Source organism: Juglans microcarpa x Juglans regia, chromosome 5D, assembly GCF_004785595.1.
Source record: "Juglans microcarpa x Juglans regia isolate MS1-56 chromosome 5D, Jm3101_v1.0, whole genome shotgun sequence".
Lineage (NCBI taxonomy): Eukaryota > Viridiplantae > Streptophyta > Magnoliopsida > Fagales > Juglandaceae > Juglans > Juglans microcarpa x Juglans regia.
Window position 1 is genome coordinate 28,232,647 of NC_054602.1, and position 24,820 is coordinate 28,257,466.

The window sequence follows — 24,820 nt, forward strand, 5'->3', positions numbered from 1 at the left end:
ATTTCTGCGTCTGTCCCCTAAGCATCAGCAAAGTTGCCCACATGATTGTACTCTATCAGAGAGGGAGAAACAATGCACAACACTGTGTTTGATCACGCACAATGGCCTAGAGGATGCTAGAATATGCCAATCCATGGAACCTGCCGTCTATATTCTTTTTGCACTAATTTAGCTATCGACCCAACCCTAATAAGCTGCCAACAAGAACAGCTAGAATTGTTCCCATGCGTGGGGGATTTAGCCATTTAGGGCAGCAGAGGGCAAAGGCTACCTTGAGCTTTTATATTGTGATGCCCTGGATTCTCTCAAATTCTTGCCTTAAGGAGAAAAGACAGTGACACGTAAAATGGGTTATATAACATATTGTTCATGAGATCTGGTTTATTGGTGAAATTGAGAGTGCAACTGTTAAAAGCAGAGAAATGCCATATATACAACTTTAGTAACAGGGCAGTGCAATGCAAGAGTTACTGTAACTCTCTGCTTGCCCCCTCTTCATCTATATCGCTATCTATTGCTTTAAACAAAAACGCCAAAGTAAACATGCTTGGCACGTCAGGAAGCTGGTGTGTACCGCACTGTTTCTAAATGCATCCAAACCAAAATGAATAATATATGTGTGTGTGTGTGTTCTGTTGTGGAGATGGTGGAAACATGGAAAATCCAAGGTTGGTTTCAAGCTGAATCTTCATTCACGACAGCTCACGTGCAAGAAGAGTGTCGTTTAAAGGTTTGGCCCCGGCTGGCGAACAACATCATTATCTATTGCCAATAGAGGCTCCCCCATGCAGTGTACTCACTCAAAAATTTCCCTCGTGTCCTGGATCTGGCTGGCTCATATATGTTGGAGAAAAGGGACATAGCTGGTGGCTTCAAATTAGGATAACATTGTCTACTTAAAAGAGTATAAACTTCTTTTTTTAATCAAATTATTGAAATTTCATCATTTTAATAAAAATTAGGATAACATTGTCTACTTAAAAGAGTATAAACTTCTTTTTTTAATCAAATTATTGAAATTTCATCATTTTAATATTTCTTATTTTAGGACGATCCCGTTTGGATAGTGAGATGAGATGAGATAGTTTTATATGAAAGTGAAAGTTAAATAAAATATTATTATAATATTATTTTTTAATATTATTATTATTATTTTAAAATTTGAAAAAGTTGAATTGTTTATTATATTTTATATGGAAATTTGAGACAATTATAATGATGATATGAGATGAGATAAAACTGTTTCTATATCTAAACGGGACTAATGACCCGTTTAGATAATGAGATGAGTTGAGATAGTTTGTAAATAATAAAGAGATTATTTATTAAAATTAGATAAGATGAGATGAGATCTCACTTCTGTATCCAAACGGATCCTAAATTTCTATTTATTACACTTCAATACGAATAATATCAAATTTACCTTTAAAAAATTGATATGGTTTAAGTATTCATAATAATTAATAATTCATGAACTCTACCAACTGTTTCCCATCTCAAGACACTCCAAATCTGGAAAGGGGACCTTACAACAAGGAACCCATATCTAATACTTGAGTTTTCTGTATTTTTAAACAGCTGGATCAGGTTTTCTGCAACTTTGATTCGCGTGTGCATCCATATAAGGTCAATAGATCCAAAATCTTACCCAGGGTCCGAACAAAATATGATGAACAAGATGATGTGATACAGAGAGACAGGAACCATAACTTTTATCCGAAAATGTGCATATCTTGTAACGAGATAAGTGCTTTCACTATAAAACATATTCCATAAAAATAAATACATAAACTGGCGATCTTTTTTTATATAATATACTAGATTTATTTTACAATAAAATTAATAATTTTATAATCTAACGTATTATATCAAACCACATCAGTTTGTATGTTTACTTTTATGAAATTTCTTTAGTGAACACTAAAATATTTCTCATATAACAAAACCAAAAGGAAGACTTCAAATTTAGAAGGTAATAATGGCCATAGACTTATAGTAGAAAATTTGCATGATTGCCCATGCAATAATAGACATGTTAATGAACACAGGAGGGTGGAGTTGGACTCCATCATTAAACATACATGCATTTATTTTAAGATACACTGGATTTGGATTCCTACCTTTCTCTTCAATCGTATCTTGCAAAAGGTCCCACCATTTTTTATGCACAAACAGACCATAGATTTTTTTGGCTTTGGGAAGATTAGGGCGGTCCCAATAAGCTCAGGTTTTGACTGAGAACAGAGAGAGCCAAAAAGACTTGCCTTGCGGTGCAGGAGAGTGGTGATTCTGACCAGGGTCATCGACTCAATCATTCAGAAAAACAAAAGGCCGAAAGTGCAGAGAGACAGCTCCAGAGTCAGCCACGTGATGCCATTCATGCATGCATTCGCCGGTTTCAAATTTCTAGGACTCTAACAGTACCACCATAAATTAAGCCACTTAACATAAAATACCTTTTTTTTTTTTTTTTTTTTTACTTGAAAAGTTACAATTGCAGGTTTGAAAATATTTCATTGACAATCTTTCTGTTATTAATTTTATTTTTAATATAATTTTTAATTTTAATTTTTCAATGTGACATTACTCTATTAGGAATTGTAGTAGTAAATATATAAGATATAAAGAAAGAAAATGAAGTGTGATAGAGAAAAGACTATGAAGTGTCAAAACTTCTAAATTCAAATATTTTAACTTGAATAATTCAAAAATTCGAGATTTTTTTATAATTTTATGCTCTAAACACTTTTTATAACTCGAAAAGAGATAGACACAACACGTGGATATTATCGTATTTAATTTTTTGTGGGCAGCATTTAATATAACATCTAATGTTATGAGGCTGCATGCTAAATCTATCTCTCTTCAAATTATAGAAAGTGTTTAGTTCAAATAATAGTATCGTCTGAAGAATCTTTATAGACAATAATATTTATAGAGCTTACTCTGTCTGATTACTTCTCTCTTATTTTAAAATTCTAAATTCAAATAAAAATTAGAGGCATCTCGATTAGTTAATTAATGGATGAATATAGGAACTATCTGCATGGCAAGTGGGCCACTATCAATACTTTAATGGGCATGTAAAAAGTACATGGGATTAAAAACACTGCACTGTCCATTCAAAGTCAAGGTGATGTCCAAAACCTAACCCATTATTAATTTCTTTTACTAATCTATTTGAGATCTTTGACAGATCATTCTTCATTATTTCTTATTGTTTGTGAATAGACACGCAGTTGGCTTTTACAAATGCACAATCCACTTTCTTAGCAATTCTAATTGCCCATTGGTCCAATTTATGATTGATTAAAAAAACAATATCTTATTGAAAGTGGAATGTATTAACCATGATTTTGACTTTGGGAAGAAAGATCTCACAAAAGCTACAAAATTACCATCTTTTACCCAAATCTACTTATCAAGTACGAGGTCTCATTTCTTTAATCATTTATATTTTATAAAGGAAATTAGGTGTTTTAAAAGGAAATAAATAAATATTATTAGACTAATGAGCTCTTCTATTTATAAGTGTATGCTTAGAAAATATCATTTTTCATACCAAATTACAAGCGTTTTGTTATGTAATTTTACTAGACTATAATATAATTAAAGAGAAATTTGAATTTTCATTTGAATTTTTGTTATTAAAAATTATTTATTATTTGATATATCATCCAAATAATTGAAATATGAAATAAATATGATGGAGATGATGAAATGGTGGCTCTTACTGAGGATAGCATTCATTAAAGTGTAAAGTAAAGCAAGAAACCAAATATATTTAATAGAGTTCCACAGTTATTACTTCAGTATTTCCAGATTCTGCCTGTCCAAACCACAACTGTAAAAATGGCAACGCCCACGTTCTATCGTCGTCACCATCATCATTCCAGGTCTAGATTCAGCAAACAACGGCTCAAACCCCAAGCACCATCACATTCACTCCAGTTCATGATAACACCGATCCAAACCCACCATCAAAACCTCCTCCAACCATGCAAATTCTTCCCACCCTTTCTGGGCTTTCTCAATCTCTACCCCTTTTCCCACTTCTTCTGCTTCTTTGCTCCATTACTGCATCTGGGTTCGGATCAATGGGACCCATCTCCGCCTCATTCGGCGACGGTGGTTTCTTTTGCGCCATTGACGCCAGCGGCAAGCAGAACGTTATTTGTTGGGGAAAGAACGGTTCTTTTTCATCACCATCATCGTCTTCAACCTCTCCCTACTTCAACAGTATTCCCGCAATGGCAGCTCTGTCCGGTGGTGAAGGTTATCTATGTGGCATTTTAGCTAACACTTCCCAAGTGTATTGTTGGAGCCCAACCAGTTCAGGTATAGATCTCGTACCTGCGGTATATCGAACCACTGCTTATTCGCATATAGCCGCGGGCAAGAATCATGTTTGTGCTATTAGGGGCTCTTATTACTCTGTTCACGATTCGGGTACAGTTGACTGTTGGGAAATTGCGAAAAACACCAATAATAGTTTGACTTCTAAACAGAGTACCCTGTTCTACGACCAGTCTATTAGCAGCCTTGTTTTTAACAAAGTTGTTTCCGGTGAAGGATTCAGTTGCGGTGGGGTTAGAGAAGGAGGGATTGTTTGTTGGGGGCCAAACTCAGCAAGTGTGGGCATTTCTGGTGTATCGGAGAATTTCCTACTCTTAGCTTCAGGGAGACGTTCTCTTTGTGGGATTTTGGAAATGTCTAATGAGGTGAAATGTTGGGCTGATAATGATTCACATGTTTCTCCTCCCGTCGGGATCCAGTTTGTGTCTTTGACTGCTGGTGCTAACCATTTTTGCGGTATTCGTGGTGACAATCATGGGGTGGAGTGTTGGGGAATCTTTAATTCGTCTTCGGTGCCAAAGGGTTCTGGGTTTATGACAATAGCTTCGTCTGATTTCCTTACTTGTGGTATTAGAGAGGATGATTTGGTTCTTGATTGCTGGTTTGTTAATTCCCCCTCGCCCCTTGATCACGATCCTCCATTGGAATTGTGCAGTCCAGGTATTTGTACTCCCGGTCCTTGTAGTGAAGGGCAATTTGCTTACAATGCAAGCGTTCTTAATGAGCTCGACTTGACAAGCTTATGTGTTCGGAAAGATCTAATGATTTGTTCACCTTGTGCATCGAATTGTTCTGAGGGTTTCTTCTTGTCTAGTTCATGTACTGAGAATGCTGACAGAGTATGTGCTGCTTGCTCTCTTTGCCAGAATAGCTCTTGTTGGGATATTTGCCAACTTCAATCATCTCGTGAGATGCAGCAAAAAGGTTGGCATCACTTGCGTAAATTAGTGCTCATCATTGGGTCTTCTGTTTCAGGTTTGTTATTCATATCAGTTGGCTTGTGCCTTCTTCCCTGTGTGATTGCCACCCGGAAAGAAGAGGGAACAAAACGACAGTTTAAATCTTGCATGGGCAAACCCGAATTCGAAACTGACGCTATTGATGATTCGCAGCCTCTTCCTGTGGTTCCCTGTCCAGGGATGGCTCAAGTTTTCCGGCTCTCAGAGCTAAAAGATGCAACTAATGGGTTCAAGGAGTTTAATGAGCTAGGCAGGGGAAGTTATGGTTTTGTTTATAAAGCTGTTCTAGCAGATGGGCGTCAAGTTGCGGTCAAGAGGGCAAATGCTGCCACAATAATTCACTCAAACAACCGTGACTTTGACATGGAGCTGGAAATACTTTGCAAAATCCGGCATTGTAATATTGTGAACTTGTTAGGTTATTGTTCAGAGATGGGAGAGAGGCTGCTCGTATACGAGTATATGCCACATGGGACACTTCATGACCATCTCCATGGTGGGCTCTCTCCTCTGAATTGGAGTCTCCGTTTGAAGATTTTAATGCAAGCTGCAAAGGGACTTGAGTACCTGCACAAGGAACTTGTGCCTCCAAATGCCCACCGGGATGTCAAGACTTCAAACATTCTTTTAGATTCCGAATGGGGGGCGAGGATTTCGGACTTTGGGCTTATTACCTCAAATGATAAGGATCTCAGTGGAGATTTAGGAAGTGATGTTTACAACTTTGGGATTGTACTGCTAGAAGTTCTCAGCGGAAGGAAAGCATATGACAGGGACTGCACACCTCCAAGTATAGTTGAGTGGGCTGTGCCCTTAATTAGACAGGGCAAAGCAGCTGCCATATTTGATCGGTATGTGACGCTTCCAAGAAATATTGAGTCTCTGCTTAAACTCGCTGACATGGCTGAGCTCGCTGTGAGGGAAAATCCTAGTGAGCGTCCTTCCATGTCAGATTTGGCATCTTGGCTGGAGCAAATTGTCAAAGATGGATTGACCTTGTAGTACTGAGTCCTTCAAGTTTTGCACAAACTAGAATTGATCTCTATGTATGTGACTTCAGCTTCAGTGAGTACTGCTCTTATGCAATTGTACATTTCTTAAGAGCTTCTTTTACATGGGGTTGCTCCCACTTTAGTCTTTTTCTCCATTGTGCTTATTTCCCTTTGTCACTACAAAGCAAAGAAGATGCAATTGTTACACCATTTTACATTTTTTTCTGTTCTATGGAAGTTCACTCCACAATATTCCTCTTTCATGTAAACATGTGAAAGCTATTATTTTTAGAGTCCTACTTCAAACCAGTGTGGAAGACACACACCCTTCGTACTGTTGGCATAACATGATTTAATTTGCCAGAGAAGTATAAAATCAAATTCTTTCTCAAATTAAGTCCTGTGTCATATCAGTGGAGAGGTTTATCCTCCCCACCAACTTGCAAATATAAGATTTGGGGATAATCTTGGAGTTCTATAATGAAAAGCATTTCCTGATCACTTCAAATCTTCATGAATGCTTATGCAGGGCTCAGTCCCAGTTTATCAACCGGCATCATAGTGCAATTTTTATAGTGCAGTATTGCTTTGATTTTAGACTATCAGCAGAATCCTATTAGTTTTGATTTTTTGTACTGATGGTTCAGTTGGTCGTCCTCTAGTCCAATCTCGAGCACTGAATATTTGGTTTTCAAGAGAAAACAACATGCAAGAGAGGAAGTAGAGTGACCCCTTTGGAGTTCATGGAGGTGTCCTTTCATTGTAAAGTCAATAGTTGAGTGAGGGAAGGTTTTCTTTGAAAATGCTTGCTTTGGTATATATATAGAGACGTTGGTTAGAGAGTGCATTCTTTAGGTCACATGTCACCATTCAATTGGTGGGACTCTTGATAGGCTACCAATTTACTGTCTTTTAGCATCATATTCCATGGCGCATGATTCTGTCTGTCATTAGCCTCTGTCAAGGATGCGTCCATGGAGGTTATAGAGTCCATGAGATGGTTAAAACTTAGCTGGGTGGAGGGGAGGAATCCCCTTCATCACTATTGGGCTTGAGAAATTAAAGGCTATGACTTTTAATACTCATTCATGCGGCTGATGTTGAAAGAGTAGAAAGGATTCCACTTTAGTTGCTGTTATCTTGAAGGGAAATCAATGTCTGGAAGGTTATGATAAAGAATGAATATTTATTTCATTCGCCAACCATTAAATTAGCTCTTATGTTATAAAATAATAAATTCGACAATGTCACATCAACACAATAAGATGAACGACTTTTCAAGATTACTATTTTTTTCTAGTCTTTTCGTCCTTTTGGAGCACCTGTTCAAGGTCTTTTATCTTACCATTTCCTCCAATAGTTATGACACAGAACTTAGAAATGGGGCCTTTTTTTTTTTTTTTTTTTTTTTAAATAATCTCATATTGTCTGTAGACAAAGTCTTGGACATATTTATAAGTAATGAACAATCATCTCTTATAGAACCAGTTTTATGAGATAATTAGGCCCATGAATTTCTTCATGGTATCAGAGTCTACCATAGGATGAATAGAAGCCCACACTACTTATCTTATAACAAGGACCAAAAAAAAAAAAAAAAATACCGGCCTGTACGTGAGGGGGAGTATTGAGGAATAATCTTACATTACTTGTGGATAAGATTTTAGGTATGTTTATAAGAAATGAACAATCATATCTTGTAAAACCGATTTTATGAGATAGTTAGGCTCATAATTTTCTTCATTTAGGATGGCAATGACACAGCTTTGCATAAAGCATACATACTGGGATACCTATAAAGTTTTTGTTTTTGTGAGATTAGATTAGATATTCTGGATCACTGCTACTATTTGTTGTATTAGGCGGCATGATATTGGACGCCTTTTATATGATGAAATGTATCATTGGATGCTTGAATTCTTTAATTTATCTATATTCAAATATATATAGTTCCAGTTGGGGGAGTGGTGGTGGCTCTATGCAAACCAGAATGAGAATCAAATGGTTGGCTAATTTATGAATGAATCACTAGAACTGAACTCAAGGATATCAGATGATGAAGACGAGACTATTTCTAGGAGTCGAAATAGTTCTTCTTTATCATTGCTATCAATATTCAACTGGTTAAGCTTCTTTTTAAATTTCTTATCTTTTTTGGCTTTCTGGGGACATTTATTGGCGAAATGTCCTGGATTGCCACAGATATAACATTTTCCTTGAGAAGAATCTTTAGATTTCTTTTTCTTAGAAAATGACTTAGAAAATAGTTTTTTATAAGTTTTCTTATAAAATTCATCATGGGAGTAACAAAGGCTGTCTTATACCTATCTGACTCGGCTATCTGGATTTGCCAAAACCCAGATTTGAGATCAAATTTGGAAAAGACTACAGCATCGCTCAACCTATGAATTAAGTCATTTTTGTTGGGAATAGGGTACCTGATCCACTGTAAGACTTTATTCAAAGGTTTATAATTAATAACTAGACGAGGGGTACCTCTCTCTAGTTCGGCTTTCTTCCTGACATAAAAGGCTGGACAAGACCAAGGGGACTTGCTTTCCCTAATTATGCCTTTGTCTTCTAGGTCTGCAATTTCTTTTTTGCAGAATTCTAAAGTCTGGCTATTCATTTGAATTGGCCTGGCTTTAGTGGTGATTGTTTTTTCATTAAAATTTTTGATATAGGGTAAAGAAACGATATGTTTCTTTCTATACCAAAAAGCATTTGGTAAATCAGAACAAACATAAAAAACAAGACGCTTGTTAAAATTATCAATTTTTGAAATCAAAATGGACGAAGATAATTGTTCAGAAATCTTTTTGTATCTTATTTCCTGTTGAAGGAAATTAAGATGCTTTTGTTTTGCAAAAAGTAAAGATTTCAGGCTTTTATCTTGATCAATCTCTTGACGAGATGCAAATTTAAATTTGACCTTTTGACCAAAAGGATCGGTAGTAATACCGTCTTTTTCAGTTAAAAAAGGGTATAAAGCAGAAATAAAAGGAATGCCTAAAATCACTTTGTCAGACATATTTTTGACTAAAACAGAAGGGATTTTAAAGCAGACATTATTTTGACAAACATGAGCTTTGTTAAGCTCATAAGTAATTTTCATCTGAGATCCATTTGCAGAAAACAATCTCTCAGAAGATTTTTCAAAATATTTGCTAGGAATGAGTCCTTCCTGAATACAATTCAGGTCTGATCCGGAATCAATCATAGCAACAACAGAAAATTGAAAATCATGGGCAACCACAATGGTAACCTTTGAAAACCATTTTGGAGGAATGGTATGATGGATTAAACATATCTGGTTATCAGCAGCTAACTCATGTTGGCTAGAACCAGAGTCATTCGTTTGCTCATTATCAGAAGGGATGTCCTGATACCAAGACAGTGGAACAAGGAAAAGCCGGAGCTGACTGAAGAAGAAGAGAAGGAAGGGGAATGGAAGAAACAATAATATATTGCACAATAATTAAATTATGCAAGCATAAATAAACAGGCGGTTGAACCGACCATATGCATATATGCGTATGCAAGATAAATTGTAATAAACATATAAGCTTTATTGAAATTAACAAGCTTAAAGTAATTACAGGCACAAGGTAGTGCAGATTTGCACTTACACAAAATCAAGTTAAATAAGGAGAGTCAAGAACAGGGTAGAGTCAGAAGATTTCTCTCAAATGAGTTCTGGTATGAGCTCTGATTTAGCTTAGAGCGAGGTTCTCCTTTTATAGAATAAGGAGTTCCTGTTTACAATCAAAACAGTAAATCAACCCGTGAGTGAACAGTGGGAACTGTTTAGGCACGGGGCTCATGGTGTCATCATTATGTCCTCCAGCTGTCTCTGTGGGCGGCTGCTTTGGGCATAAGACGACAAATTAGGATTCGGTCGACTCTGTGTCTTCCAGCTGTCTCTGTGGGTGGCTGCTTTTAGACGCAGAGTGTCAATTATCTCAAAGAGGACTGCAGTTGGTCTTCTTTGAACTCAAGTAATAGTCAATCATCTTCCAGCTTCGGGATGCCTTCTGAATCATGACTAAAAATATTACTGTATGAAGCTTCAGAGAATGCTTCTGAATTTTCTTCAGAATTATCACTCGTAGATTTAGACAGTTGTTGTTCCAACAATTTTATCAAATCTTTTTTCCCGAGTCTGTTGAGGATATTATCTTTGGCAGACTTGGAAGATTTCTTCGAGGATGAGCTGGTGGCTTTTCCTCTTGATGAAATAGTTGGTGAATCAGGGGCCTGAATTATCAAAGGATATTCAGGAATTACTGAACCAGATTTGATTGCAGGGAATTCCTTCTTGTCTTGTAGATCAGGGGCGACTTGGGGGAAATCTTTAATCATCTGGTTAATCACTTTTTCAGTATATATATACATTCGTACTCGGGGGATCTAACATAGCTCACCAAATTGTATATCCTTGTTGTTGGATCATCACAGAGCCACCATTCATAGTTAGGTTCATAATATGTAACACACCCAATTGTAAAAGGAAATCACAAAGAACTCCAGAGAAAAAGAAGGATGATAGAAGAGAAAAAACAGGAAAATTTTATTCCATTCATATACAGTTACAAATTTCCCTAGCAGTACAAGTACTCTCAAACCCTTCATCGCTCTCAGGCCATGAGCAGCTACAAACAAATAAACAGACCACGGGCCCAAACAAGCATTATGACACAATCCAACTAATAAGCCCAATGACCACTACAAGACCCACAGACCCATGTCACAAATATTTCGCTATAGTCGATAGTAGGAGTGAAAAAAAAAAAAAAAAAAAAAAAAATTGGAAAACCGGTTGAACCGACCAAACTGGTGGGTTTGGTTCAGTTCGTAATTGGTTCGATTTGTCTTTGATTCTTAATACCCAAAACGGAATCTAAACCGGATCGATCTTGATTTTCATATTTTGAAAACCAGATTGGATTGAACCAAACCGAAATATATAGATATTTTAATTTTTTGTATAATATATAAAATATTTTTTTATAAATTTTTTATGTTATATATATATTATATGCTAATTAATACAACATGAAATCTTAATCTTAAAAATGAATATTAATATTAAGTTATTAATATAAACTTACTTTGGATAAATAAATCAAGAATAAATACATTTTTACACATTAGATCATATGTACTCGTATAAAAAGTCTAGAACTTATATAGACTATAGGAAAATTCAATAATATACTAGCATGTGTTAAGTATTTTAAAATAATTTACTTATACTATAACATAAATAGACTCATAGTTTAGTTTATGTAAACATTATAGTGTTACTACAAAACATAATCAAGTATAGAAATAAGTTAGACACTAATATAATAATATGTAATTAGATACTATAGTTTAAGTCTAGTGTAGAATTAAATTAGACATTAGTAATGGGTGAAAAAAAAAAATTGAAAGACTGGTTAAACCAAACCGGATCAGGCCAAAACCAAAAAATCGTAAGTTCCAGGTTCGGTGATGAATCGATATGTATCGGCTCTCAGATTTCTAAAATCGGTTTATATCGGTGCAGTTCCAAAATGTCAAAAACCAGACTGAACCGGACCCATTACACCTCTAGTCGCCGGCATATACTTATTAGTAGACTCATGACATTTTTCTCCCCTTCAAAGCATCTTGTCAACAAGGTGCAGTTTAAACTGTGGGTTGAAAGCTCATTTACCTTGACCATATGCATCTTGTACTTTTGTTGTCTTGGGAGTTGTTGTCCACAATCCACATTTAGGCCTAAAAATGGGGAGGCTTGGTGTGTGGCTGGAGACTTTAATGATACTGCTCCAGTCAGAGAAAGAAGGGGGAAGACAGCGTAAGGAGAGGTTGATGGCGCAACTTAGAGAAGCATTAGAGGAAAATAGCTTGTCTGATCTGAGATTTGTGGGGAGCCCCTTTACATGGAGTATCAGGCACACTGATCATACTTTCACTCAGGAGAGACTTGATAGGTGTGTTGCAAATCAAATATAGAGAGAAAAGTTTAAAGATGTGAAGGTGGAGGGGCTCAGTGGTAGAAGTTTTGACCACAGACCAATTTTGCTATCCATTGTGGAAGTTTTGAGCAAAAATGTGAGTAGAGCAAAGAAGTTTAATTTCGAAGCCAACTGGTTGAAAGATGAAAGAGTGTGAATTATTAGTGAGGAGGTTGGTCAGTTCTAGAGTCTAGTACTGTTCCTATGAAAAATGTTCAACAGTTGTTACATTCTTGCAGTAGGATCTTGAAGAAGTGGGCTAAAAATAAAAATAGTAATAGAGGGAAAGAGATAGAGAGATTTGCTGTGAAGATCCAAAAGTTACAAGATAATGAAGGACCAGAAAATGTTGAAGAAATTAGAGAGTTACAGAAGGAGGTAGGGGTTCTATTGGTGCAAGAAGATGTCAAATGGAGGCAGAGGGCTAAGAGGAACTGGTATAGACTAGGTGATAAGAATACCAAGTTTTTTCATGCCTGTGCAACCCAGAGAAGAAGGAGAAATTAGATTCAAGCAGTGATGTCAAACCAGATTGTATGAGGATCAAGAAGGCATAGTAGGGACTTTTAGTAATCACTACTCAAAAGTATATAGAACAACTGCACTATCGACAACAATTATTGAAACCTGCCAGCAATCTATGGAACCTTGAGTGACAAAGGCTATGAATGAAGCACTGCAAAAACAGTTTACTTAAGAGGGAGTGGAAGCTGCTCTAAACCAAATTGGCCATTTGAAGTCTCTAGGACTAGATGTTTATAGGGCCTGCTTTTATCAAACATATTGGAAGATTGTGGGAGAGGATGTGTGTGATGCTGCTCTTAATTTTCTGAGAGGTGGAGGTATGTTGAACTTTGTTAATCATACATTTGTTGCACTGATACCCAAAGTTAAGGAGCCTAGAATAGTGGGAGATTATAGGCCAATTAGTTTATACAGCGTGTTGTACAAAATTATTACTAAGACTTTAGCTAATAGACTAAAATGTCCAATGTGTGGTCTGGAAGATGTGTCTGTCTGTCATGTATAATGAAGTTGTAGTGCAACTACAGATGTGTGGGCTGAGAATTCCAGTCCTATACAAAAGTGGCATCAAGATGAAGAGAATTTCATTTGTCTGTGGCAATTGATGGCGGAAAAGTTACAAAGTGAAGAGTTACATGTTGTGGCAACAGTTATGAGAAATATTTGGCTAAGAAGAAATATTTATGTGTTTAAGGGTAAAGTCAAATGGCCTACTGAGTTGTTTATACAAGCTCAAGAAAACCTCTCAGAGTTCAAACAAGAGCAGGTTGATAGTAGTAGGGAGAGAAATGACATGACAGTAGAAAGAGGAGAGGCTAGTTGGAAGGTGCTAGAAGTTGGTTTTGTGAAAATAAACTAGGATGCGGCTTTGGATCCAGAAAAGAAGAGAATGAGTATGGTAGTAGTGGTGAGGGATGAAGAAGGAGAAGTGTTGGTATTCCTGTGCAAGGCAATAGAAAGTATCAGTAACCCAACTCTTGCAGAATTACCTACTTTGTGAAGGGCTCTAAAGTTGTGTGCTGAGTTGAACTAGACAAATGTCATATTTGAAGGAGATGCATTGACAGTGATTAAATATGTAAATAGCTCAAGAAGCAACTGAGAATGGAATAGACGTATAGTTGAAGATATAAAATAGATTTTATACAATAGACGGGATTGGAAAATACAACATACTAGAAAGTAACAAAGTAGCTCACACACTAGCTAAGATAGCACTTACTATTAGGGAAGAGAAGATTTGGATAGAAGAAGGCCTTTGGGCATATATACTTTTGTATTGCAGGACAAACTGTGTAATGGCTATTTTTTGATGAAATATAGAATTGAGGATTCTGTTTTTTAAGAGAGAGAGAGAGAGAGAGAGAGAGTTTGCTTAAATGTGTGGGGTTATGTTGGCTAAAATGTATGGAAAAATTTGTTGAAATTGATGCTTTTCTGTAGAGGAATAATAAGCAGTTATGGGCAATCTATATCAAAGAGGAATTATTTAAGGGTCTTTGGGTAGTTTTTACCTTTTCTAATGATGAGTTTGACAAGTGTTCCTGTTAGAAACTATGGGATCATATTTGGAAAAACTATTTTTCATCTGTATCATTCAGGTAAGAGTTCTTTTATTCAATAGCTCTGCACTAGACATCTGTTAAAAAAAAAAACAGGTATGTGGTTCAAGGCTGCTAATCAGTAGAATCTTTCTTCAGATAAATAAGAAATCAAAAATTTTTTTGTTAGAAGTAAGCTGGACAAATACCCATATGGTTATGTTGTAGATTCTCATCCAAAAGGGATGTACACAAGACATGCATACTTTGGGCGTCCAGATGGTCGAGTATCAACAATTTTTATAAGAAAAGTATTACAACTACAAATAAATTTTACAAAAATAAACTCACAAACTGACGTATATTCACGTAATACTAATTATCTTTTTGTAAATGTTGATTTTGATCGTAACCAATGTGGATATGCATTTCTACATTTATCTAGATAATTTAGAGCGCTCTCGTCTCTCTCTCTCTCTCTAACTCGTCTCTCTCTAAACTCTCGTTACAGATCTTACTCAAGGGGGTGGGAGCTTCGGCTCCTTTGCCCCTCCCTCCCTCTCTCTCCCCACCCTTGTCCCTTCTGTGTTGTGCTCTGTTTTTGTGTTTGTTGTGTTTTTACAGGCTAAATAAGGGAGAATCACAAATCTGGAACTTCCGGCGACCATAGACCAATACGCACCCCTCCATGGCATTGTCCAGCCGCCGATCTTGAATATCACCAAAGGCGGCACCAAATGGAGCGGCGAGTAGCTCGCACGTGAGGCCTAAAGTTATCTGAGACGTTCGGCGAGTGGCTATCTCGCGTCACCGGGAGGCCCTCTGCCGTCGCCACATGAGGCGCCACTAGGGTTTGTGAGTCTGGAACCTCCAAGATCGATTGACGGTTTTCCTCCCAGAGTGGCGCATGTACTGCACGCGCCACTGCAACCTCTTGGAGCACTGTCCTTTCCCGTTTTCACAGTAGTTTTCCCATTGTATTTTATTTCGTGTATTGTCTTTCATTTTTTAAAAAATAAAAATCCAAAAATTTTGTTCTTTTGGACCTTGGTCTGAACGGTGTGTTCCCCCCTCTCCGCTTAGGCGATGTATGAGGTTGGTGTACCCTACTCCGCGTAGTCAGGATATAGATTTTGTCACCTGGTTACTGTTACTCTATCGGGGACAGAGATGTGCACGACAGATCTCTTAAACTTAGGTCTTTAGAGATCTGTCGTCTCAACTAGACCATGCCAACCACGAAAGTGTGCTGGGAAGCTATTAACATATGTAACTGATTTGTTTTAAGTCAAATTTATATATCCTATTATGAATGAAATGTGATCATTTATTATAAAAAAAATCAGATAATTTATTTAAATAAAATATCAATAACCAATAAACAATTAATACAAATATGGAGGATTACATTCAAATTTGTCACACTCAATAAATTCAAGCCAACTCAAGGTCACAGCATTGTAATTTGAATTGACCTCCTACCCTGGTCTCACATGGAATCTCTCCACTACGGCAAATACGTACATGGGCGGGCTCGCATGACATTAAATATATATATATATATATATATATATATATGTATATATATAGTTTAAAAGCAGGAAGACTGTTGACGCGCGCTGTAATTTCTTTGCCTCATAAATAATGAAGAAATTACAGGTTCAACATCCCTATCCGTGCACAAATCAAACATGATCTATTTTATTTTATTTTTTATAAGTATTTCTATTCAAGAATGACTACTACTTTGTGTTATTACAAGATGATTTCAATTGAAAATTATTGAATATTAATTAAATCACTAATTACACAGAAAAGAAAAAGATAAATACATCAATTGAATCTCAGAATATTTATTGAGTATTTAATACTACCCAACAAATTTTATGTGATTCTTCAAAAAAAAAAAAAAAAAAAAGGAATTCTAAAAAATCTCAAAGTAGCCTTCCAAACCCACCCGTATTCCAGGGAATTCAAGGACTGGTCTTTCGTGAACAAATTAAATAACACGCGCGCAAGAACGAGTGTGATGGCGGTCCAAAAAAGCATGTTCGTAGATTACCGGATGATGCTTATTGAGGGCTTAATCTTAATTGGAGTTTGACCAAATGATCTGATCGCCCTAAAAAACATACCCATTAATATTTTCTTTGTTCCCTATCGATCGAAATGCCCTCCATAAGAACATTTGCTTTCATCTGCCAAGATTTACCGAACTCCACATATTGGACATCCCAGAAGAGGTACTTGACCCCTCCGACAATGGCGTTTGCTGCGTTCTGATATTCATGAAATCTGAAACTTTCCCAGGTTCTGAAATCTGAACATCTTGGAGATCCGTCTCACTTGTCAACATCTTGACTACCGCCGACATCAGTGGCCGGAGCCTTACGTTTTCTTGCGCACAAAGCAGTCCCACCTTTAAGAATCTGACGGCTTCTTCCTCCGGAAAGTTCGTTTCAAGTTTCGGATCCGCCAAGTTTATAAGTTCTTTAGCCTCGTAGGCTTCCCATGCCTGCAAAATTCACGTACATATATATAGATAGCAGAAATTTGAGAAAATTAAGGGATTCATTCAGAAATTTGAAAATGATGCATTAAAAAGCTCTGAACTTTTTACCTTCTGAACTAGCAGCTGATCCTTATAGTCAACGCGAAAATCCACGGCAGGCCGCCCGCTGACAATCTCTAAGAGCAGCACTCCGAAGCTGTAAACATCTGATTTTCGTGTCAAATGTCCGCTGATGGCATATTCTGGAGCAAGATACCCTCTGTGTTTTTTTTTTTTTTTTGGGTATTTTGTGATTACAAGAAACCCCATTAGCAACAGCATTTCAACAAGGTAAAATCCATAGAGATTTTCAGCTTTTTTTTTTATGAGATTCCAAACTTACAATGTCCCTGCAACACGAGTACTAACATGGGTATGGTTATCTCTGAGTAGCTTTGATAAACCAAAATCCGAGACTTTTGGTGTGAAGTTCTTGTCAAGAAGTATATTGCTGGCCTTAATATCTCTGTGGATAATGTGGGGTTCAACCTCCTCAAGTAGAAAGGATAGTGCTCGAGCCACTCCTAACGAAATATCCCTCCTTGCTTCCCAACTAAAGCTCAACCTCTTCTGCTGATCTCCACCTTTCAATCAAGATCAATACATAACAATTACACAACTTCTCTAAAAATTCCAACCATAATGGTACAAGAAAGATGAATATGCTCACCATGTAAGATGTGGGCAAGGCTGTTGTTTTCCATGTAGTCGTAGACAACATATCTTTTAGCTCCATCAACACAACATCCTCGAAGGGTAACGAGATTTTCATGTTTGATGTCGGAAAGTGATGCTATTTCAGCTATAAACTCTCTCTCACCTCGCATCGAGTCGAGTTCGATTGAGAGCACTTTTACAGCCACGAATGAGCCATCTCGCAGCCGGCCCTATAAAAGTCCAACCAAACAGCCTTAGGCTCAAATGCTAAAAGTCTTATGCTCTATATTTCTATCTATGGAATGAAAGAAAAAGGTATTGACCTTGTAAACAGACCCAAAGCCGCCTTCTCCAATCTTCTTCGAGTGATGGAAGTCGGTAGTGGCAGATTTTAGTTCGTTGTAAGAGAACACCCGGAAATTACCTTGATCTTGTTCTGCTGGATTTGTTGGGTATGTGCAGAAAGCAAACAAGAAGCCAATCAAAATCGAGAAAGATAAAATAAATAGATAAAAGGAACAGGAATCGACATGTTTGGTTCTCGATCGTAATCGAGGAAAAGAAAACAAACAGCCTGTGTAAAACGTTGAAAACATGAAAACAAAGAAGATGATGATGAAAAGGCAGTATCAGATGTTTACCGTGCCTGCTCACGTCCGTTCCTGATGATGAAGAGAAGCAACTTGTGCAGGCCGAGAGCTTCATGCCGTGTAAACTCCACTAAGTTCTGGTTGAAGCCCTGAAAGATGGCCTAATGATCTTCAAACATTGCGGAGAAAGAACAAAAATTTGGAAGGAAGTGAAATTAAGCACAGATGGGAGGGACACGGCAGGCTGCAGCCCAATGTTTTAACATCCCGAATCCTGATACCTCTCTCTCTCTCTCTCTCTCTCTCTCTCTAAACGACTTCCCAAGTGTGACTTTGAAACTTTCTACTTTTCTGCTTTATACGTTTTAAAAAACAGCCAACTTGTCTAAAATGTTAATCATAACATAAATAAATAATAGGGATGAGTTTAATTCATGACATCGAAGCAATACGTAATCAAATATTAAGATATAAAATAAATAATAGGGATGAGTTCATCAACTTAAGTTTTTAGAATAAGTGGTAATTTCATATGATATCAGAGTAGAATTTTTAAGTTTTAATCCTGACTCTACATTCCATCATATTTAATTAAATATTATACATGCTGGACCACCCATTGAGAGAGAGTATGACTCACATGTGAGGGAGAATATTAAAATATAAAATAAATAATAAAATCTACTTCTTTCCATCAGTTTAACTTTTTGAGACAAGTGATAATTTCACATGTAATTAGTTGTTCAGCATAAACTACAACTGAAGTCCATAAAATAATGTTTATGATTACATATATATCATAACAATAATCTGTGCTCTATTTGATATGAAGACAGTATTTTCATTTCATTGATCCAGCAATAACTTTTTTTTTGGTAAGAATATTCCATAATGACATAAATTAATGGTTCTAGAAAGAAACTTCAAGCAATCAAGATAATCGTATTATTTATATCTATTAATGCTTATTCCAAAAAAATAAAAAAAATAGTCAACCATGCATCCAACATGAAAAATGTGCACAATTAACACATGATGTCTAGAAATGATATAAAGAAAAGCAATCCTACTCTTCAATTTGGGTATCAAATTTTGGGAAGGTTGATGGATGCAGCAGCAGAAGCAGCCCAGAAGACGACCCCGTCAAATGATTAATTAAGCAAACCCCACCCAAAAAAAAAAAAAGTCTAAATATTCCATGTTAATTTCTTCTGCTGCATGTCTGCCCTTTGACTGAGTCAAATCAAAGTTTCTAGACTTAGCTGGATCAAGGTGTCTTAGATTATGAAATATGGTCAAGGATCAGGACTCCTTCTTAGTAGATGTTTTGAAAGACATGAATCTATAGGTCTTAAGAAAATGAAGCTTCGAATTTCGATGCCCACAGAAGAAGGCAAACTTCCTAGCTAGGCCAAACAGAAAAAGTCCCTACCCTTTTCTGTTCATTTCCAAGTCATTTTCCTAGAAAACCCAGTAGCTGGATCTCTTTGTTAGATCAGTCAAATTCAAGTTGAAATTGATTGGAATTGAATTCATTGGATTGGTCTCAATTAGTATTTCATCCGTTTCTTTCTTTTTTTAATTGTTCGTACGTATATATAATTGCACCACATGCAACACCACATGCAACAGAAAGTAACAACTCTAATTATAAAGTGGTTATTAAAAAGAAAAAACTCTGCAAATTATCCCCTACACAACACCTCAATATACGATTTGTCATTTTTATCATTCTATATAAATATATACATATTGATATATAAATATGTATATTTAAATAGAAAAATAAAAATAACAAATCATATATTAATGTGTGATGTAAAAATGATAAATAGCATTTCCCGACACATACAAGAGGCAAGCAAAACAGGGCCAAGTTTAGAGATTTAAAGGTCCATATATATATAATAGGACCAAGAACGACCCAGGAGTGCTAGGTGGGCCTGTTTAAACATATGACCTTTCAGCAGGGTATTTTCAGGTAAAATCCCATTATTGGATTAAAGAATAAAAGTTGATTAATTTGTTCATTTTATAAGAATATCGAGGATTAATGTAGGAGGAGATCAGCTTTCGACTCCTAATAATTTTGTCTGCAAGTATTGTAATCTAAAGTTCTCTCTTTTGTTCGGCAATTTGTTGGTGTCGTTTTCATGGGAATCAAAGATAATCTATATTCCCATATATTATAGCAATATCAATACTACACGACAACTTTAAATGATATTTGTTGAAGGATATTATTAACATATTCATCACATGATGTAACATGCAAAAACTGAAAATTAAGGAAGATACTTAAAATATCTCAATATATATCTCATGCATAAATAATAATAAAATTATTTAATTTAAGATATTTTTTTAAGATTTTAAGAAATAAGAGAGGAAAAATTAAATAAAAATATTATAAATTTAAAATATTGTTTGAATATAATTTTTTTTAATTTTTAAAAAAATAGTATTATTTTTTATGTTTTATTTAAAAATTTGAAAAAATTATAATAATTAAATAAAAAAATTAAATATTTAAATTAAATACTCGATAGTGAAGAGTTAATTGGGGAATCTTCTTGGATTAGGCTCAAAAGCGGCACGACATTAATATAAAGGTTAGATAAGTTTATAGCCAACAATAAAAAGCTGCGAAATGCGAAAAGCCAACTTTATTAATAATTGCAAACTTTATCTCTTCTTCCTTTTGAGCTCTTCTATTTGTTATCTAGCGAAGTTAATTTCCTCACCTATGACATTCCCTAGCTTCAAATTTTCTATCTATTGTCCAAGGGGTCACGTTGTCCATTGTCTTGCTACTCACATCCTCTAGATCTTTGATTTTTCTACCGTAAATATTGTTTTATCCGTTAGTCTCTAATAATTAAGATTGTTCATTCCGTCCCATTTTTTTCTTTATCCAGTCCAAAATTCTAGAAGTTAGATTTCGGACCGGAATCCGGATTGTAAAATCCGGCACATTCTGTCCAGATACCGAATTTTAAATTTGGATTTTTTTTTTTCAATGTTTTGATTTTTTTATTTTTTGTTCCTTTCTTTGAGTTCAATCTACTGAGAGCACTGCCATCAATTGAGTTCCAGGAGTAATAACATTTGAGTCAGAAGTTTCAGGCGTTTCTTGAGGGGTCAAATTTCTTCCCTCAGCTTCATATTCTTTCCTTAACCTTTCCTCCTCAGCTTCCTAGCATTTCAGATTTAGAAGAACAATAAATTCAATACTCATTTACATATTTTTTTAATAATTAAATTCATGACTCATTTACTAGGAGCCATTCATATAACATGAGAATCTTACTGCCTCAGCCGCATCTTTTGCTGCTCTAGCGCCGAGAACTACGTTGTTGATTCATTTTAGCCCTTGGTGCAACCCCATCTACAATAGTCATATTAACCAAACCTGACTTTAGTGCAATGAAAGAGGACATATTTACGAAAAGTGCAACCGGGTTAAAATAAATAAATAAAAACTGGGTTCAATCCGAAACTCGGAATCAAAATCCGGATTCATCCGGGTTCTAGCCCGGGTCTGACCTGGGCTAACCCTGTTCGGGTAAACCAGAGTTCTCGGACCAGAACCCGGATGAACAGTCCTACTCTATATAGCATATTAAGACTATAAATGAATTAGTACTCCATAACCCGCTCAACATTCACTCGTTTAAACTCAAATCAAACTCGACTCGTAAGAGAAAAAGCCCTCCCATGAAAGTAAATTTTCGCTCGATTGTTAAATAGCAAATACCCGATTAAACTCAATTCAACTCAGTTAAAAGTCATTAAGGCCTGCTTGTTCATGTTTGACTCAACTCATTAGCTCGACTAAATTAAAATTCTTTCATGCATCGATGAATGTAAATACATTAGTTAATAATATAAGCAGGGCAACTTTTATAATCAAATATATAGTATGTAACCTAATTACTTATGCCTAGTCACTTATGCCTACATATTAAATATACTTCATAGTTATACGTTATTTACTTTAATCATTAAATTATAGTAACTAGTTTATAATTTATACAATAGTTAGTCGGAAGGACTAAATAATTTTACATATTAGTATGTAGAAACCATATATAAAATTTTGATATATATTATCATATTATGTGTATCATATTAGTAATTTATATAGACATATAATATATGGTTATTACAGATAATATAAACTAGTTACATAATAGTCATTTTTAAATTTTTGCAATTTTCTAATTCAACATATGGTCTATTTCATGTTAGTCATAAAAATTCTATTAAATTTAGAATTTTTTTGCAATTTCTCTCATTTTTAATTATTAATTTTTATTAAAAATAAATAAATAAATAAACAACTTGAATCGACAAGTCAAATCAGCTCAAATTAGGAGCTCAACTTACTTCAATTACAATTCTAGTATAGCTTAGTTTAATTACTTTTACACATAGAAATAATTTTTAAATCAAATAAATGTAGTATTTTTTTTAAGTGAAAATAGGCGGGGCAAATTGGGAATCCGCCCCGCACCCCGCCCCCACATCCCGGGGGCGGGAGACGGGGGGTGAAAACCCCGCCCCCCACCCCATGCGGGCCGGGGTGCGGGGAAGGGGGCGGGGGCACCCCTAATACAAAGGCCATGGATTCATCATCAACCTCTTTGATCCCACCTGCGGATAAGCAGCTTGCATCCCTTGATTTTTTCCAATCCAAATCTAATTTCTTAGATATCTCCATTTAACTAGCCTTCATGAAAAATAGTACCGTGGCTTGTAATCATCCTTCTTGCATGCATGGAGCAAGCCATATATATATATATATATATGGCTTATTCCATGAGGAAAGATGGGAGTACTGATGAGGCTTGAGATCTTCAAAATTCTCATCAACTTTATTTGTATATATATTTCCCAAAAATCGTTACTTATAAAATAAGTTTACTTGCAAATCTACTTATTGATACCCTCAACTTATCACTGATATGGAAGGCATAGCTTTCTTTCCAAGCTGGCTGCTGCATGTACGTTCATCTATTCGTGGTTACAGTGCATGTTGATGGCTGTAGGGACAGCCGATCATGTACATGTTAAGTGTATTCTATACGGTGCATGTTATCATCTCACACTCTCACCCACCCAACAAAACCTAGCCACCCACTTCATTATATATATCAGCTTAAGATCACCCAATTAAAGACATCGATGGTTTTCAAGAAAAAAGAAAGACACAAATTAAAGATTCAAAACTCCTCAATTATTTTGCATCCAACTTGTGCAATGGCAAAATATTCAACCCTTGGTTTATTGTAATGCGGGGGCCATGCATGATCACAATATATAGTTGCAGCCTGATCTCCAATTGTATGTGGATGGGAGCCACAATATCCCCACCCTTTTTTTTTTTTTAATGTAATGTCACGCCCTCGACCCCAAAAAATATATGTTATGTCATGAAAATATTAATTATGGTAAGTTGGAAAAATAAATGGTAGCTAGCTAGGAGTTACTTTCACTTTAAGTACTATTTAAGATTTCTTATTGGAATATATTTGTTAAGAGTCATTTTGTCTCATTGATTCATACGACAAAAGGAAAGATTAGAATCTTCTTTGAATCGTTAGTACAATTAATTTTTCTAAGATATAAGTTCGAGTTTATAATCCAATCGTCATGTTTCTACTAGTATTTTCTTCGCGTAGTTTGTCTTCGTCTATCTTAACACTATATCTTAATTAACTTTTTTTTGATAAACACTTGAGGACTTATTTCCCGTTAGGATTCAAAGATGAGATGAGATAGTTTGTAAATAATAGTGAGATTTATGAGTTGAAATTTATGAATTGTAGTCAATAATAGTGAGAAACTCTCAATCCAAACTGCTGTAGTCAAAATTAGATATTCGAGATAGACATTACAAAATGGAATTGTGATTACCTTTTATTTTCCTCATGAAAATTTGTGTATTTTATGGAATTAGGATAATCAAATCCCACATTTATTCTTTTTTTTAAATAGAAAATTGACTTTATTCATTAATCAGAGAAAAGTTACATCCATGACCGGATACATATATGGAAATTCCCAGATCACAAGTCAACTACTGCATTTGAAACTCTACCAATATACAAATTCCTTTGTAACTGGTATAGTCTTAACTACTGCTATATCTCTCTACAGACAAATCGTCTAAGAAACAGCATTCTGCTTAAAACAGAGATTCATACCTCACCTTCCATAGGAGGAGAGGACTTAACCTCTACATACAAAATGTCTATGAGATTATCTCTTTTTATCTTTATTTTTTAACTAAACAAAAGGAAACAACAATGAAAACAAAAAGATGAATATGAAAATGACGAATTACAGTTTAGATATACTCTGGTAGACATCGAAATCACCATAAAAGTCTGATCTAAAGGATCTTATCAGGTGATCTGCCATTATCTTCCCAACGATTTCTCTAGGAAGCATTTTGTGCTGCTCATGCCTCATAAGAGGTGTTGAAGAACTGTATATCTATCTTTTAAGCCTTCAAGGAAATAAAATAAATTAAGAAGAGAAATGAAATAAAGGAATGAGAGGGAGAAAATGAGGGAATGAGGGATGAAGGGAGAGGAGAGAAAGAGAGAGAAAGGAAGAGAAATGAGGGAAGAAGAAAG

The 24,820-nt window shown here is 35.6% G+C and overlaps 2 protein-coding genes across 4 annotated transcripts; one reads left to right on the forward strand and one right to left on the reverse strand.

The window, feature by feature from the left end:
• Window positions 1-3,822: 3,822 nt before the first annotated feature.
• Window positions 3,823-6,455, forward strand: LOC121264119 (serine/threonine-protein kinase-like protein CCR1). Its single transcript, XM_041167179.1, has one exon. The coding sequence runs from the start codon at window positions 3,999-4,001 to the stop codon at window positions 6,315-6,317; it is 2,319 nt and encodes a 772-aa protein (XP_041023113.1). The 5' UTR covers window positions 3,823-3,998; the 3' UTR covers window positions 6,318-6,455.
• Window positions 6,456-16,364: 9,909 nt separating this feature from the next.
• Window positions 16,365-18,512, reverse strand: LOC121264130 (putative serine/threonine-protein kinase). 3 transcript variants are annotated; one of them, XM_041167201.1, is made up of 6 exons: window positions 18,228-18,512; window positions 17,910-18,022; window positions 17,600-17,816; window positions 17,273-17,513; window positions 16,999-17,149; window positions 16,365-16,893 (listed from the first exon to the last, which is right to left on the reverse strand). In XM_041167201.1, exons 1-6 carry the CDS (start codon window positions 18,289-18,291, stop codon window positions 16,573-16,575), a joined length of 1,107 nt encoding a protein of 368 aa, XP_041023135.1. In that variant the 5' UTR covers window positions 18,292-18,512; the 3' UTR covers window positions 16,365-16,572. The 3 variants fall into 3 exon arrangements, with proteins under 3 accessions (XP_041023135.1, XP_041023134.1, XP_041023136.1); XM_041167200.1 differs by having other exon boundaries at window positions 17,910-18,025; XM_041167202.1 differs by having other exon boundaries at window positions 17,273-17,507; window positions 17,910-18,025; window positions 18,228-18,511.
• Between the last annotated feature and the right edge of the window lie 6,308 nt (window positions 18,513-24,820).

Coding starts and splice junctions, on each gene's coding strand:
- LOC121264130 (XM_041167200.1), bottom strand. CDS start 18,291: ATGAAGCTCTCGGCCTGCACAAGTTGCTTCTCTTCATCATCAGGAACG. Junction 18,026..18,227: donor AACGGACGTGAGCAGGCACG/GTAAACATCTGA, acceptor CAACAAATCCAG/CAGAACAAGATCAAGGTAAT. Junction 17,514..17,599: donor CCTTGCCCACATCTTACATG/GTGAGCATATTC, acceptor CTTGATTGAAAG/GTGGAGATCAGCAGAAGAGG.
- LOC121264119 (XM_041167179.1), top strand. CDS start 3,999: ATGCAAATTCTTCCCACCCTTTCTGGGCTTTCTCAATCTCTACCCCTT.